A 16,541-nucleotide genomic window follows, 5' to 3' on the forward strand; every position below is an offset into this window, starting at 1 on the left:
AAGGTGAGAAAATAAATATTACAAGTTAATTTAAAATTGTTTTCATACACTGAGTTGCTGCCATAGCACAGTGAATTAAGAATCTGACTGCAGTGGCTCCAGTCACTGCAGACGCATGGTTTCGATCCCTAGCCCCAGTGCAGTGGGTTAAAGGATCCAGTATTGCCACAGTCATGGCATACCACAGCTGCAGCTCAGATTTAATCCCTAGCACAGGAACTTCCATATGCGGCAAGTGCAGCCACAAAAATAAATATGGGGTTAAGATGGCGTAATAGAAGGACTGGAGCTCAACTTCTCTCCTAAAAACAACAAAATTTACAACTAAATGCTGAGCAATCTTCAACCAAATGGACCAGAAACCTTAAAAAAGATACCCTACTCCAGAAGACAAAGAAGAGGCCACATCAAGAGGTAAGAGGGGCAATTTCACGATATAAGCAACCCCATACCTCCCGGGTGGGAAGCCCCACAGACTGGAATATGACTGGTTTACAGAGACTCACCCACAGGAATAAGAGTTCTGAGCCCCACATCAAACTCCCACGTGTGGGGATCTGGCACTGGGAGAAAGACCCCTTGGAGCATCTGGCATTGAAGGCCAGTGGGGCTTGTGCACAGGAGCTCCATGGGACTGAAGGAAACGGAATTCTTAAAAGGCGCACAAGGACTTTCACGTGCACTGAGTCCCAGGGCAAAGCAAAGTATCCACAGGAATCTGGGTTGGACCTGACTGCAGTTCTTGGAGGACCTCCTGGGAAAACAGGGGTGAATGTGGCTTGTTGTTGGGGAAGGACATTGGAAGGAAAGCTCTCGGGAATATCCATCAGCATGCCATTCTCTGGAGGTGGCCATTTTGGGAAAATCTGGCCCCACTCAACAATGCTGAGAAGCCCCAGGACAAACAACAATCTAGGTGGGATCACAGCCCCACTCATCAGTAAACAGGCTGCCTAAATTCCCTCCAGGCACACAGCCACCTCTAATCTCACCCAGAGACAAAGAGCCACCCACGAGAGGGATAGGAATCAGCTCCACCTACTAGTGGGCAGGCATCAGCCCCTCCCATCAGAGAGCCTACAGCAAGCCCCCATACTGACTTTAGCCACAAGGGGGGTAGATACCAGAAGTAAGAGAGGCTAGAACTCTAGTATCTGTAAAAAAGGCATCACACCAAAAACCTTTCAAAACGAAAAAACAGAGAACTATAACTCAGATGAGGGAGAAAGGTAAAACCCCAGAAAATCAGCTAAGTGATGAGGAGATTCTCAGCCTCCAGGAAAAAGACTTTAGATTGTTGATGCTGAAGATGATGCAAGACATTGGAAATAAACAGGAGGTCAAGATGGTTAACTTACAGGAAACACTGAGCAAAGAGATACAAGATATAAAACTTAAACAAGAAGAGATGCAAAATACAATAACAGAAATAAAAAATTCACTAGAAGTAGCTAACAGCAGAATATAGGAGGCAGAAGAACAAATAAGCAAGGTGGAGGACAGATTAGTGGAAATTACGGATGCGGAACAGAAAAGAGAAAATAAGATTGAAAAAAATGAAGAGAGTCTCAGAGAACTCTGGGACAATGTTAAAGGCACCAACATCTGTATTATAGGGGTTCCAGAAGGAGAAGAGAGAGAGAAGCGGACAGAAAAAATATTCCAAGAGACAATAGCCAAGAACTTCCCCAACATGGGAAAAGAACCACTCACTCAAATCCAGGAAGCACAATGAGTACCATATAAAATAAACCCAAGGAACACCCCGAGACACATATTAAGGAAACTGACCAAAATTAAAGACAAAGAGAAAATATTGAACACAGCTAGGGAAAAAAAACAAATAACATACAAGGGAACTCCAATAAGGTTATTGGCAGGTCTTTCAGCAGAAACTCTGCAGGCCATAAGGAAGTAGCATGATATACTTAATGTGATGAAAGAAAAAAACCTCCAACTAAGATTACTTTACCCAGCAAGGCTCTCATTCAGATTTGAAGGAGAAATCAGAAGCTTCACAGATAAGCAAAAGCTAAGAGAATTCAGCAACACTAAACCAGCCTTCCAACAAATACTAAAGGAACTTCTCTAGGCAGAAAAGGAAAGGCTGCAACAGGAAACAAAAATACCACAAATGACAAGGCTCACCAGTAAAGGTATATATACAGTAAAGGTATGAAATTATCCACACACAATTATGCCACCAAAATCAGAAATCATGAGCAAAGGAGGGTACAAATGCAGGACACTTGAGATGCACCTGCAATTAAGAGAACAACTTAAAACAATCTCTTTCATACACAGACTCATATCAAAACTTCAGAATAGCTGCAAACCAAAAATCTACAATTCAAACACAAACAAGTAAGAAAAATCAACACAAATACAACACTAAAGATAGTCATCAAACCACAAGAGGAGAGAACAAGAGAAGAAGGAAAAAAAAAAAAAGCAACAAAAATCCAAAGCAATTAATAAAATGGCAATAAGAATATACATATCAATAATTACCTTAAATGTTAATGGACTAAATGCTCCAATCAAAAGACAGAGACTAGCTAAATGGATACAAAAACAAGATCCATGTATATGCTATCTTCAACAGACCCACTTCACTTCTAGGGACATAATACAATTGAAAGTGAGAGGATGGAAAAAAATATTCCACGCAAATGGGAATCAAAAGAAAGCTGGAGTAGCAGCAATACTCATATCAGACAAAATAGACTTTAGAAATTAATAAACAAATAAATAATAAATAAATAACTTTATGCAAAGGTATATTAAGTCTCAAAGGTTTGTTCCCTTCTGAGCGTTTTTTTCTGCTTTAGATAGGCATCAAATCACCAGATCTTTCTAGTTCTATTCTAGAATACACATTTTTAAAAGTTCAAAGGTAAAACTAAAAGTTCAATCTATATCAGTACTATTTACCTATCATACATCCTGAACACTCATCAAATGGCTTATTTAATATTCTATCATTTTAGTAGAAAGAAGTACTATACAGATGTTCAAAGAATTGCATTTAGACCATTACTTGAGAATTCCAAACAATGACTTCCTAACTTAAGAGCTGATATCAGCAGAAAGAGAAAAGGAAAATGGAGATAAAAAAGAAAGGGATCCAAGAAAATAAACAGATAGATATACCAGATTTAGGACTCTGTGGCTTCTGCTGGTTTTATTTCAGAGACATTCTTTCTGTTTTCTAAAATTTTAAGAGTATACCATTTACCCTGCTGAATTCACAACTGAATCACAAAGTAAAAGACTACTTACTGCCTTGAAAAATGTGAACTGGCTTGATTATAGTAAGCAGAAGCAGATATAACTCAAAGGGAGTAATTGTCTTATTCCTCAACCTAATTTTCAAATGCATTCCATTCCTAGATAACAGCTAATACACATGGAAATCAATGTTTACAATGATGTAATTCTTCCATCACACAAAACACTCTGATTTTCAAGCTCTTAGATTTGATTCCTTCACTCCAAAGACGCTCTTTTTCGTACAGTGACTTCAAATTGGAAGAAATTCAGTGATTTCAAATGTTTCCCACCTCAAAGGTCCAAAGATATTTTTAGACTCTTGGATGACTATAATAAACAGTTTTTCTTATTTACAGGTTAAGAACATAGAAAACATTTATTTTTTTAACTTTCACTTCACTCTTCAGCACAGAAAAACAGTTAGCTCTGTTATGAACTGTACTGGTTACCCTCAATTTCATAGGATGACGTCTCCAAGCCCAATGTGACTATTTGGAAAATCGACCCTAGAAGTAGGTAAGTGTCGGTAAGGTTATTAGGGTGGGGACATTATCTGATAGCACTAATGTTCTTATAAGAAGAGGAAGAGACCACAGAATGCTTTCTTCACAGGCACAGGGAAAAGGTCATGTAAGGACACAGCAAGAAGGCGACTGTCCACAAGCCAGGAAGAGAAACCTCCCCAGAAACAGAATTTGTCAGCACCTTGACCATGGGCTTTTAGCCCCCAGAACTGTGAAAAAATATCTGTTGCTTAAGTCACCCAGTCCGTGATATTTTGTTATGGCAGCCCAAGCAGACTCTTTAATCTCTAAAAATGAAAAGCTTCAATTTCTGAGACAGTTTGACTCTACCAGCAATCCAGTTGAATAAGTAATGGATAGCTGCTACAAAAATGACTCATTTATAAAAAGAAGTGCTTGGAACACATTGAATAATTCACCTAAAAATTATTTATATATGTGTGTGTTATTCTAAATTAAACTGTCATTTGGGAAGAGCATAAAGCTTTGAATCCTAAGAGATATCATTCTGTTATGCCGGATTCTGAGTGAGAGGGGACAATGTCAATAGAGAAGTCCTCAGAGGAATCTACATAATCTCACCCTCACGAGAAAATAGGAGCATAAGAATCTTGAAATAGAAATGTTGATTCTTTTGAAACCAAGTAGTACTTGCTCTATATGGGGAAGAAAATTTTGGCAACACTATCTCTTGTTCTTGTACCTTGAGATTTTTTATTTTCTTGTTGCTGACTTCATTAATATTCAAGAGTCAAGGCCATATGTCCACATTTGGCAATCACTTTGTCCCTAGGACTTCTACATTCTCGGTGGTAAGAAGTGAGCTATTAGATCATAGGTGGTTAATATTTATTTCGACAGGATTCATCCTTTAGGTGACAAGGATATAAAGTCATTTTTAATTTTCAATAGAACTGTAGAAGAATACATAGGTTCTTATATATCTGGGACAATTTTTTAAAATTCTCAGAGAGGTGTGTGTGTGTTTAAATACAAATATGTAAATACATTTTAGACATGTACATATTGTCAGATGTCTATCACAGGTATTTTATAATGCATTCAACATTCTGGAACCCTGATCACATTTTTCTTAACTACCATTTCCTGAGTGCTTCCAATGTGTGAGGCACTGTATCAGGCACCTGACATAATTCCCTCATTTAATTATCCACAAGGTAGAGATCATTATTCAATATTAAGAAGAGAAAACAAAATTTCAGAGAGATTAAATAATCACCCAAATTTTCTCAATTAAAAAGTGCCAGAACTAGGATTTATGCCTAAATTTCTCCGAATCCATAGACATCTACGAATGTTCCTTTTCCTCAGTCTTAAGAAACTATAAATTATCAAGGCTTTATTTATATACTTATAGATATTTAAATCATCTTAATTCACACAGGTCTGGTAGCAGTGTTTAATAAAACCTGTGGGATTAATCAAATCAACACTGGTTGAGTTCACTGTGCCCAGCAATTTTCTAGAAAGCTTAGGAGAGAAAAATACAATCACTCTACAATGAATATGACCCCAGGTGAAGTACACTAGAAAACTCATGGGATGAGATTGTTAACCTCTCAACAGTGTCTGCATTCTTTCTTTCTCTCTAGAACGATTCTTGAAATTGATCTTAAGTAGAAGCATTTGGTTACCATTATATGGTAAAATTATGATATTACTATTGAAAAAAGCAAAGAACCCATTTTTCTCATGCTCTTCTTCTATATCAAATTAAATAATACCTGTCAAAGTTCTACAACCAATTAAATATACAAAAGAAGTTATTATGAGTATCATTATTTCTCCCAACTCTTTATTCAAACCACAGTCCAGTCTGCAATAATTTTCATTCACTATTAAATAACTTATAAAACAATAATGTAAGCCTAATATATACTATATTTCCATTTATCACATAGTGGGAAACGTGATAAAACTTTTAAAACTTTAAAAAACTCTTGAATTTTATCAATTCCTCATTTGTTAAAAATTGTCACAGGGTATCAAACTCACTGTGTTCCATGTAATAAGAGGATTCACAGTCAATAATTTTACATGTTAAACAGATTCATTTACTGTAAGACTTCTTGGAAGTTTTATTATATTAGGTGCATTCTGTCTAGAAGAGCCCTAGTTAGGATTGTGCAGATATTACACTTAAAATATGCACTGTGCCTCCCTATCAGCCTCCTCACCTTCTTAAAAGGCCATTTCTATCCTATGACATGAGCTGGCCATGTAACATGATTTAGCCAATGAAATACGAGACATAATGACATGTGCCACCTCCAAGCAGCAGTTTTGAGAGCCCAGATTCTACCATCATTCCTTTTTCTTTCTGCCACAAAATTGGTACATCCCAAAGGGGTCATCCTTCAGCTTTGGCCCAGAAATGAAGAGGACATGGAGTAGAGTGATAGCAAATTCATCAGACACATGAACATGAGAGAGAAAGAAATTTTACCGCTATAAACCACTGAAATCTGGGAACTCTCTGGGTAATGAGACATAACTTTGCCAAAGCTGACATATATTATTGTAGCATGTTTTCTAGATCTACTGAACCCTGGCATCATTTTGCTAGGTAACATCTTCCATGATTTGTTTTCTTACTCCTGATTTTGTACAGCATATTTTCCATTAGTTAATATTATATTTAAGATGAACATATACGTATGCTAGAAATATACTTAGATTTTAATAGGATTTTGTCAATTTCTGCTTATAGTCAATAAAACATTTTATTGAAATAACCTGATTAACATTCAGAAATCACAGTTCAGAAGGCTACTTAGGTCAAGACTGCCAGGAAACTGTCGATTAATGATTTAGTTTTCTGAAAAGGTAATATAAAATGTCCTCCTGTTTTACTTTTTATATATGTATTCATATTCAGAAAATCCAGAATATTGCCACAAATTTAATTTTCTTTAAATCTCACTATACTCTTTAGGATTAGTAATTAAAAATATATTTGAAATTTTGATATCAATATTCAAACATTCTATAGTCTCTTCCACTGACCTGATAAAACTATAATCAACTGTACCCTAATTGGCATTTTTAAAACCAGAATCTGTATTTCTAACTTAATTAAGCCTTAAAGAACAGCACAGAAAGTAGGGAAAATAACTAAATCCCAATCTTGTCAATGGCAATAAGATTTTGTTGGTGTAGTAACACACTTTCAAGCTAAATGGCAGTTATTTTTATAAAGTGTATAACCCTAGACTGTAACATTCAGAAGAATGGTTCAGAGACTGATATGAATGCTTGTTTCATAAAGGCAACATTCAGTCATATATTTACTAAAACAAAAAGGTAGACACAACTATTCTAGACAGACCTAAAAACCTATCAAAAATACTTAAGAACAGAAAAGATTTAAGATTTTCAATGAATAGAGAAACTGAAGAATAAGTTCATGTCCTGAAAATTATTACCAAATAATATTTACTATTTCTGTTAATTTTAATTTATATCAAATTCCTTGGTTTTATAAATCATCGGTTCACCATAAAGTATTCAAATGTTGATAAAGCAATCACAATTGTATTCCAGGACTGAGAAAACTCTATGCATTTAAGTAATCATTATTAAAATTAATCTTACAATATTGCCAAAGGAGAAGTTTTGAATATAACTTCTGTACAAGAGAAAAGAATAGTATGTTTCTTAGTCACATGAAATTATAATTTGCCATATAGATATTTTAAAATCAACTTTTTTTTCACTATGAGGTTTTCATATTCAAAATAGTTTCATGATGCTACTATACACACTTCTATTATTTTTAATAGTTTAAAAAACCCTCCATAATGCTTTGATACTAATTCATTTTTCAATTAAAGCCAAAGGCAGTACAAAAAAAAAAGGCTTTGGGCAAAGAGTCCTACGTAATATTTATTTAGGCATGTATCCTCCAGATATTCAGGACCTAATAAACTGTCTTTTTAACAGTAGCCCATTATTGCAGAGGAATGAACCAGAGATTATGAAATAGTTAATTTTTTTAAATTCATGATTTAAAAGGAAAATTTAACTTACTTGATAATGGAGATTAAAATATCACTTTAAAAATACTAATGAAATTGACAAGAAAAAAATACAAAATTATCACACTTCCCTGATCAATATGGAAGGTGAATCCATCAGATGGGAAAAAGTTGAGACCAGCTCTGATAACACACAGCTCTTGACTGCTTCACTGCTTCCAGGTAAGTAAGAAAGATGCACCTGCAGTGCTGTTCTTACCAGTCAAGTCAAGACTTTCCATTGTGATTTCAATGGAACATCAGAACTTCCAGCTTCTGTGATGCAGCAGGATTCTGTGAAGGACCCATAGCAAAGTGGTTAAAATGGTGAGCCAGGAAGCCCTTTCAAACAAAGTTGACACTTATTCTCCTTTAACCAATCTCCTTTGGCAAAACAGTCGTAATCATTAAGACAAATTCACAGCCAATCAAAATCAGACAAATTATTAAACATCCCTCTACTAACTTAGAGAGACCTAAAGAGTTTATAGCCAAATTTAACAAAAAGATAGTCACTAATATTACTCCATGGGAATTCTGAAATTAAAGTTACAGAGACAAAGAATTACACGCAATCATTTCTCGGCATTTTGACTACAATTAGGTATAGAGTTACAGGTGAATCCTCTGGAAAAACATGGCATTAAATTCATATTCTGACTAAATCCAAATTATTTGAAATGACTTGGCCCAACCCAACCAGTAAGCTATAGTTCAGATGTTAATATTTTATATTTTATCTTTTATATGGTTTAAAGACAATGAATGAAGCCAAGATAGTTTTCCTTGGGGGTGGGGGGTGGGAAAATACACACAAATAGAGAAAAGCTGTTACCAAAAAATTACTTTCTATGTGACGAAATAAATGTAAGAGGATGAAAATCAGCAAGAGTGTAAAAATTAAATGAATACTTTACATTAATATTGCAAATATAAACATATACCTCAATTGCATAATTTCTAAGAATCATGTTATTTCAGTTTCTATGTGAGACACTCATTTAGTTTTCCAGATGCTTCATGGTGATACTAAATCCACATTCAGCTAATAAAGACAATTTCCTGCCCCCCCCCGAATATTATGACAATATATTTCTTTACAATCAGTAGACTACACACACTCCAGAAACTGGGTACCACTCCCTGGCTTTAGCCATACTGTTAGTCATTTTATGGCTTGGCTAAAGTTTTTTGCCCTAATCAGCCACTATAATATGGAAGAATTGGTGCTTACACAGTAAATATCAAAAACACGTAATGATTCATCTGAGTAATCCTAACTAGGCTTAGATGATTCAGTTGTCACCCAGTCCTACTGAAGAAAATAATAGCTGGGAAGAATAAAGAAAACGGTCTCCCGTGGCTTCACACAGGATACTACTCATTCATCCACATTTTTAAAATAAGGGTATGGATGAAAGAATAAATCCAGATTTTTTAAGCAAACTACAAAGGACACATATGAATACTTTCAAATTAAATGCCTATGCTTTTACCAAGGATGTGTACAATTCCAAAAACTGATTAAATAAATGATATAAAAATCTGTCGATTGTCATAAACTAGGCAACTTAACAATATTAAAATGCTGTTTTAAGAAAACCACATACACAATCTCTTATGTTTATTTCCATACTTTTTTTTCATATAAATCCAAAAAGGCCAGTATAGAAGAAAACCACTAAAATAAAAGTTGTATGATAAATATCCGTAAATAACTGTCAAGTAAATAAATTGGTATAAACTAAAAACAAAATAAATATAATTAGTACTGCCAACACCAGGAGAGGGTCCACCTTTAATTTTGACAGTTACGCGATCTGCTTACTTTGTTTTTTATTTTTATTTTTTGTCTTTTTGTCTTTTTAGGGCCACACCTGCAGCATATGGAGGTTCCCAGGCTTGGGGTCTAATTGGAGCTGTAGCTGGCTTCCTACGCCACAGCCATAGCCACGCAAGATCTAAGCTGTGTCTGCAACCTACACCACAGTTCACAGCGACGCTGGATTCTTAACCCACTGAGGGATACCAAGGATCGAACCCACAACCTCATGGTTCCTAGTCGGATTTGTTTCTGCTATGCCACGTTGAGAACTCCTGCTTACTTTTTAGTTTAGGAAGTGAGTGTATGCTATCTGGGAAATAAAATATGCTAATATATCCTATATGCAGAAGTTCTTTTAGGAGCTCAAAAATAAACTCTCATTAATTTTAAAGTACGCTTATAGATTTGTTTGTTTCTATAATCAGATATATACTAAACAATGGACCATATCTATACCTTATTTTGATTATTGTTCAATACTTTATCACCTATGATGCAACTATCTACAGATAAAGTGGGGAGAGAGAGGAAAGAGGTTGACCTTGTTGTGGCCAATACAGGTTTTAAAACTCAGGATAACTAAAAAACCATGTTGCACATAACTGACTAGGAGGGGGAAGCCAGGGAGTCAGCCACAGAGCAGAGGTCAACTGCAGGACTGAAGACCCTGCCTGAGACAGACTCCCTTTGAGTTCTCTGGCAGCCAAACTTGGAAACTCCAAATTTTATATGGCTATTACGAATGCCCACATGGGTAGCCTGAGAAAAGGAGTTCCAGCAAAAGATGTTCTGCATTTAAGTTACAAGTACTTCACAAAACATTTTGATTTGATAGAAATGGGTGGCTGTGTGAGATGCCAGAAGGATGGGTGGGCAAGAAAAGGAAATGTCTAAAGGGTGAATACAACCCTGCAGAATACCTGAACATGCCCTTAGACCAAAGCCAGGATTTTCAACTAAGCCATCGTATGCCTGCCTATGTTCTCTAAGGCTTCCTCTTAACCATCCCTCTCATCCCCACAGGCTCTTGGATTCCTGACCCTGCCCCCTCCATGACACTGCCTCTCACAGGATGCTCAACTAGCCAGGCCTGATCTGGCCCGGCTCAGGATTCCCTCCAAGAAACTTGATCATGGCAGGTGAGAGAGCTAACTTTTAATTACCTATTATTTACCTCTTACCACAAACAGGGCATCTGACTTGACATTTGAAAAACTCATCTTCAAGAGCTGGCCTAAACAGCCACTGCAATACCCGAAAGCAACTGGCTTGGTGGCAGCTTACACATTACCCCTTGAGACAGTATGTTTTGAAAGCTTGTTATACTAAAAAAGGTGAGGTGCCACTTTCTACAATGAGGCAGGCTCCCTCATTAGTGTTAATGCCCAGTATAACATTCAAAGGCACATCATGGCAAAATCCCCTTCCATGCCAACACTTTATGTTTTGCACCCTGATGTCACTACAACCTAGTCACTACAGAAGGGACTCCAGGCAACCATGTTGCCCATTTACATGGAAGAATATTTAATTCCCATGAATGACTGCTTTTCTGATGTTTTCATCAATTCTCTGGGTAATAGATTAAGCCTTAACTAACTCATTTTCATACATAACCCTAATTCAATCAAGCTCAATAAAAAGTCATTCTGGACTGCAATTATTTGCTAAGGAACAATTACATTCAAATGGAAAAAAAAAAAAAAAAACTTGCTGAGCATAATACAATGAACAGTACAGATGCCTCTCCATTTATGGAGCCAGAAACAACAAGAAAAACAGCCAAACTGCTAGAAAAAGAAATAGATTCTTTCCTTATCTTCCTGAAAATAGAATACTCATGCTTTTTTACACCTGAAGAAAACAAAATGGAGAGCCCAAGAAAGCAAACTTGTAAATTATTATTTTCAATTATGTTTACGCTGTGAAAGAGGCTGTATTTCTAATCTAAGAGTCAGCACGACCTCTGAGAGTCAAAACAAACCCAGGTCACAAATAAGTCTTAACATCCACTCTTTCACTAAATCTTCCACTGCCTTCGTCCATTTTCCCAACAATATGTATTCTAGTCTTACAAAGTAGATGGTCTTAATTTTTTCCTGTCTTAAAGCTACTTTTTAAAATAAATACAATTATTTTGTTTTCCTCAATTCACTTTTTATACACTACATATTTATAAATAAAACCTAAATGTTTAAAAACTTAAACACTAAGCACTTACTTCTATGTAAATACATATTTACAGTAAAAAACAAACAAATAAACAGAAAACCAATTGACTCACTGATTTAACTAAAGCTTTCCCTTGTCTTGTGTATGCATAAGATCCCCCACCCAACCCACTGCACTCAATATTCTTTTCATCTCCTCGACAGGACTACCAGTACATTACAAAATAGTACTGAAAAGGCATGCCAGCTATTATGCAATTTTGGCCCATAAATTCCACACCTCAGGTCACTGTGGTACACCAGGGGTGAAGGATGTTTTTTCTAGAAATGATAAGCTCCAGTTAAATCATTTGCTGGAATAAGTTATCTTCAAGTAGACAAAGATAAATGCAGGAAGATATATAACATATAAGCTTTTTAACAAAAGAGTTGTCTTTATTCATACTTCATACTGTGACAGTGACAATACGAAGTATGAATAAAGACAACACCTGTTAAAATCAAAGACCCTGCCTGTCTTTATAGTTGAAGCTTAAACCACAGGCATTTCTGGCCAGGCACCAATCTTTAACAGAAATTACAAGTGTCAGCTATACTGAAAATAAAAATTTCTTAAAATGCAAATCTGAAGTATCTCTTTATCACCTTCCCACCCCCACCTTGCATTTCCTCATGACCCAGAGCCTTTCAGTTAAGAAACCTTAAACAAGTAATAAAGGCAAACAAGTCTTAAAAGTTCACTAGATGATACTAACAGCAAAATAAAATAACTATTAAGTCATTACAGATCTGTCCATCTGTTTGGAATTTCCAGAAAGATGTTAGAAAATACAAGCAGAAAGAGAGAGAAAACTCTTGGCATTCATTGTTAGACATGGACCTCTTAAAACAGCAAGATGAAAGATTTGGAAATCCTCTCCTCTTCAGTACTAAAAATTGACCAGTTATAAAAGTATGCTTTAAAAACTACCTACCATCTATCTACACGCATCTCTACAGCACAGATTTGAGAAATTATTGATGACCTACTATGTAATAACACTACAAAAGGTATTATAAGAGTTGCTATTTTCTGGAAGCCAACAATCTAGTTGGGTAATTGCACACACACACACAGGCAAACACACATGCACAAGGTTACACAATGACAGAAATATATAATGTCAAACCAGTAAGAATTCCCAAAAAGTTCGATAACACGAGGGAAATCTTTATGTGAAAGACAAATATAGCTGGAACCTGAAGCACCAGCTGCAAATTGGGATGTGAAGAGAATGGAGAAGGGTGTCACAGGCACAGCAGAGGCCGAGCCTAAGTTCCGTACCGGCAAGAAGAAAGATGGGAGGGATCCAGAGGCAGATCTGGTCAAGAATGCAGGCTTCAGACTAGAAAGTGGAATATGAAATGTGGGCAAATGAGAAAGTAATGCAACTTGCCCTTTTTTTTTTCAGTCCATAGTCTCAAACAACAGGGCACGGTTAGCAGCACAGTGTTCTGCAAAGCATACCAATCTCAGGGGCCCTGTTTACTTACTAGCCTGCCATTATGGGCCACTTTCTGAGACACTTGGAACCTCCATTCCTCATCTGCACTAATCCTACACCTCTAAAAGTTGCCTTAAATTACAAGAATATAAATACAAAGTGTTTGGCATATAGAAAGTGCTTAATAAATGTTAGTAATCTCACTAGCGTTAAAACTATGCGGTAGAAAAGCATTTAATAAAAAATTACATTGTAAACATGCTAAAGTTTGCCTTGAATAGTCTCAGCATTTCCACACTAAGTGAATTGCTAGTTTTTCAAAAGGTAGATTTTGTTTTAATTTAGGTAGTTTTAACTTATATTTAATTCTGACAGTCTAAACAACCACTTTTTATTCCTACCAATTTCAAGCTCCATTAGCTGATTTGATAATATGGATATTTTATTATAATGCTCATTTGCCGTTAAGACTGTTGTTTCAGGGGCCATGGTGGAACTATGAATTTCTACGGTTTCCATAAGTAGAGGTGGAAAATGAGTAGGCATTAGTCCAGTCAGATGGCTTGGCAGGGAGGCCCTGAATGCCTCTTTTATACTCTTGTGAACTATATAAATATGCCTTTGACCTTCTCAGGCAGGGGAAATTGCACATTTAAGGCAGAAGGAGTTTCACTTCCAGGAAGAGTATAAAAACATGCTTGCCAGCAGCTATATGAGGAACACCAACAGGGAACCACCAGGTACTTTGGGAAGATTCATTAGCTCTATCAAGCCACTGAGCTGGAAATTATAAGGTTAAGATAATCCCAGCTCTGTGGGATTTCCCACCTATGCATTACTGTGGGTTAGCCCCAGTAAACCTTGGCCTACGCACTTGAAGAATTAGCCTGTGTCTTTAGTGAAAAGTTCTGTGAATGAAACCCACTGGAGGAACTTCAGGACCACCTTGTCCTTTGAGGTAAAAAAGGACTCCTTTAATCAGTAATAATTAACAATGTACAGAAAATCACACCCTTACTTAAACAATTTAGTCCGTAGTCATTTGATTAAAAAAAAAAAGGAAGTCACTCGTTAGCAATTTACATAATTTTTTTTTTTTTTTTTTGGTCTTTTTGCTATTTCTTGGGCCGCTCCCGCGGCATATGGAGGTTGCCAGGCTAGGGGTCTAATCGGAGACATAGCCACCGGCCTACACCAGAGCCACAGCAACACGGGATCCGAGCCACGTCTGCAACCTACACCACAGCTCACGGCAACGCCGGACCCTTAACCCACTGAGCAAGGGCAGGGACCGAACCCGCAACCTCATGGTTCCCAGTCGGATTCGTTAACCACTGCGCCACGACAGGAACTCCTACATAATTTTAAGTGGAAAATATTCTATTCTGAGAAGTCAAGGACACTAGGCTTCCCCATTTTTCCTTATTAATTAAACCCCACAAAGACAATTTAAAGAAATATAAACATAAACATAATAAAAAATTCTGTGATATTAAAAAGCACATCTCCATTAAAATTTATATTGTGTTATTTAAAAACAAACCAAAAAACCTGTACTGTCCAGAAAGAGTCCCTGTCCCTTTCAGGCATGTCTAATGTATATCCAGTGAGAACCTCCCCCAGGTATGTTAACCGCAAGAACTTTCCTGATATGAAGACACTAAGGAGTCTGCTCAAAAATGATCCACAATAATGTGTCAACACATTCCCAGTTGAAGTTATTTATTCACAAAGCAGTTATTCCTAGGACAAACAATACAATATGGTAATTAGCTATTTTAAAGCAGAAAGATCCAAGAAACTTTCTTTAGAGAGAAAGAGAAGTCCAATCACATTTCCACAGCTGAAACCAAGACAGACCCCAAAGGGTTAAATGACTAGACAAAAGGCATTCAACTGGTTTGTTGGCTGGGCTAGGTAACACCCCATGAGTGCACACTGCTGCCCATGTAGGATCTGATGTTAGACCCCACTACATGTGCTAATCAGTTGTGGAATCACTGAATGCTGGAAGCAGAGCCCACTCAATTCACCCCCTTGGACTACACAACAAGCTGGAGACAGAGCTAAGCCAGAACCCAGGGCTCCTGCTATGGGGTGTTCATTGCCCTTACAGCACACTGCTCTTCAGGACCAGCATCAATCTGTTTGATCTGCAGTTTGCCATCCCTGGAACAGCAGGAGGCTCCAAACCAGCTTACATCAGATTTCTACTCTTCCTCTGGTCTTCCATAGTAGCAACCCAGCTGGAAAGGGATCATAAAAAAGAACCTAACTTTTCACTCTCAGGGTTAAGTCAAAGAATGCTTCTTGGCTCTAGAACACTTTCCCCTTTCTCTTCTGAATGCAGAAAAAGACAGCCTTTTCATTGTAGATATTTCTTTGTGTTTTTAAATACTCTCAAATACCTTGGAGTAAGAAGTTAATGTTTGTTTACTTGGGGGGAAGGAGGTGGAAGGAAGTAAAAGGGAACTCCGTACTTTCCACCCAGTTTTGCTGTGAACCTAAAACTGCTCTAAAAAGTAAAGTTTATTAATTTTTAATTTTTTTACTTCAGTCTAAGAATATTAAAATTAAATACTGACTAGTGGACAACAGGCCAATGCCAGTTGAGAATTTAAAAACAGTAATTTTCCCTTAAATGCTCACTCCCACCAGAAACACCTAGTAACAATTAAATTTACATCCTCCATTAAACCTAAAGCACAGGCCCTACAACGACAACCTCTGTACATATATGTGCTCCACCGTTCACTAATCCTCAATAAATGCCTCTGCTCCTATGGCAGTTAATATTTAAAGTAATAGACAGTATTTGGCTCAAATTAAGCCAATTCAAATAAATTAAAGGAAATATTCTCCAAGTATTCCCATTGGTAGACACAGGGTTTATCCTTTGCCACTTATTCCCACAGAGTGACCCTCAGAGATCAGTTATACAACCACAGAGGCCACCAAGGACACAGGACTCAAGGTGAATGGTGAAAGGTATATGCCCTGCAAACATCTGTTAAGAGCCGTGGTTCTCGATATTGCTAATAAGTACTTTGAAATTTTAACCTTTTTTATAATTAAGAAAATCAGATCTTCTCACTTTTTAAAAAGGAAACTTACTGTAGATGCTTTATTTACATGGGAGATTAATCAGGCACAAAAGTACCATTTTCTATACTGGACTTTCCTGTCCAGTATAGGTGTATCTTCCATTTTCCAGTAAACACACTCTG

The 16,541-nt window shown here is 36.7% G+C and overlaps 1 protein-coding gene across 24 annotated transcripts in view; it reads right to left on the bottom strand.

Moving 5' to 3' along the window:
• The window catches only part of BBX (BBX, HMG-box containing), a 286,716-nt gene that overhangs the window by 160,854 nt on the left and 109,321 nt on the right, over positions 1-16,541 (bottom strand). For 23 of the 24 annotated variants that reach the window (XM_021070468.1, XM_021070469.1, XM_021070466.1 and 20 more), the window contains one exon: positions 8,055-8,128. The exons of the other annotated variant lie outside the window; for it this stretch is intronic. In XM_021070468.1, the coding sequence (XP_020926127.1) occupies positions 8,055-8,076 (22 nt within the window). In that variant the 5' untranslated portion in view covers positions 8,077-8,128. The remainder of the gene's footprint in view (positions 1-8,054; positions 8,129-16,541) is intronic. 24 annotated transcript variants of the gene reach the window in all.

The sequence above is a fragment of the Sus scrofa genome, chromosome 13 (genome assembly GCF_000003025.6).
Source record: "Sus scrofa isolate TJ Tabasco breed Duroc chromosome 13, Sscrofa11.1, whole genome shotgun sequence".
In the NCBI taxonomy this organism is placed as follows: domain Eukaryota; kingdom Metazoa; phylum Chordata; class Mammalia; order Artiodactyla; family Suidae; genus Sus; species Sus scrofa.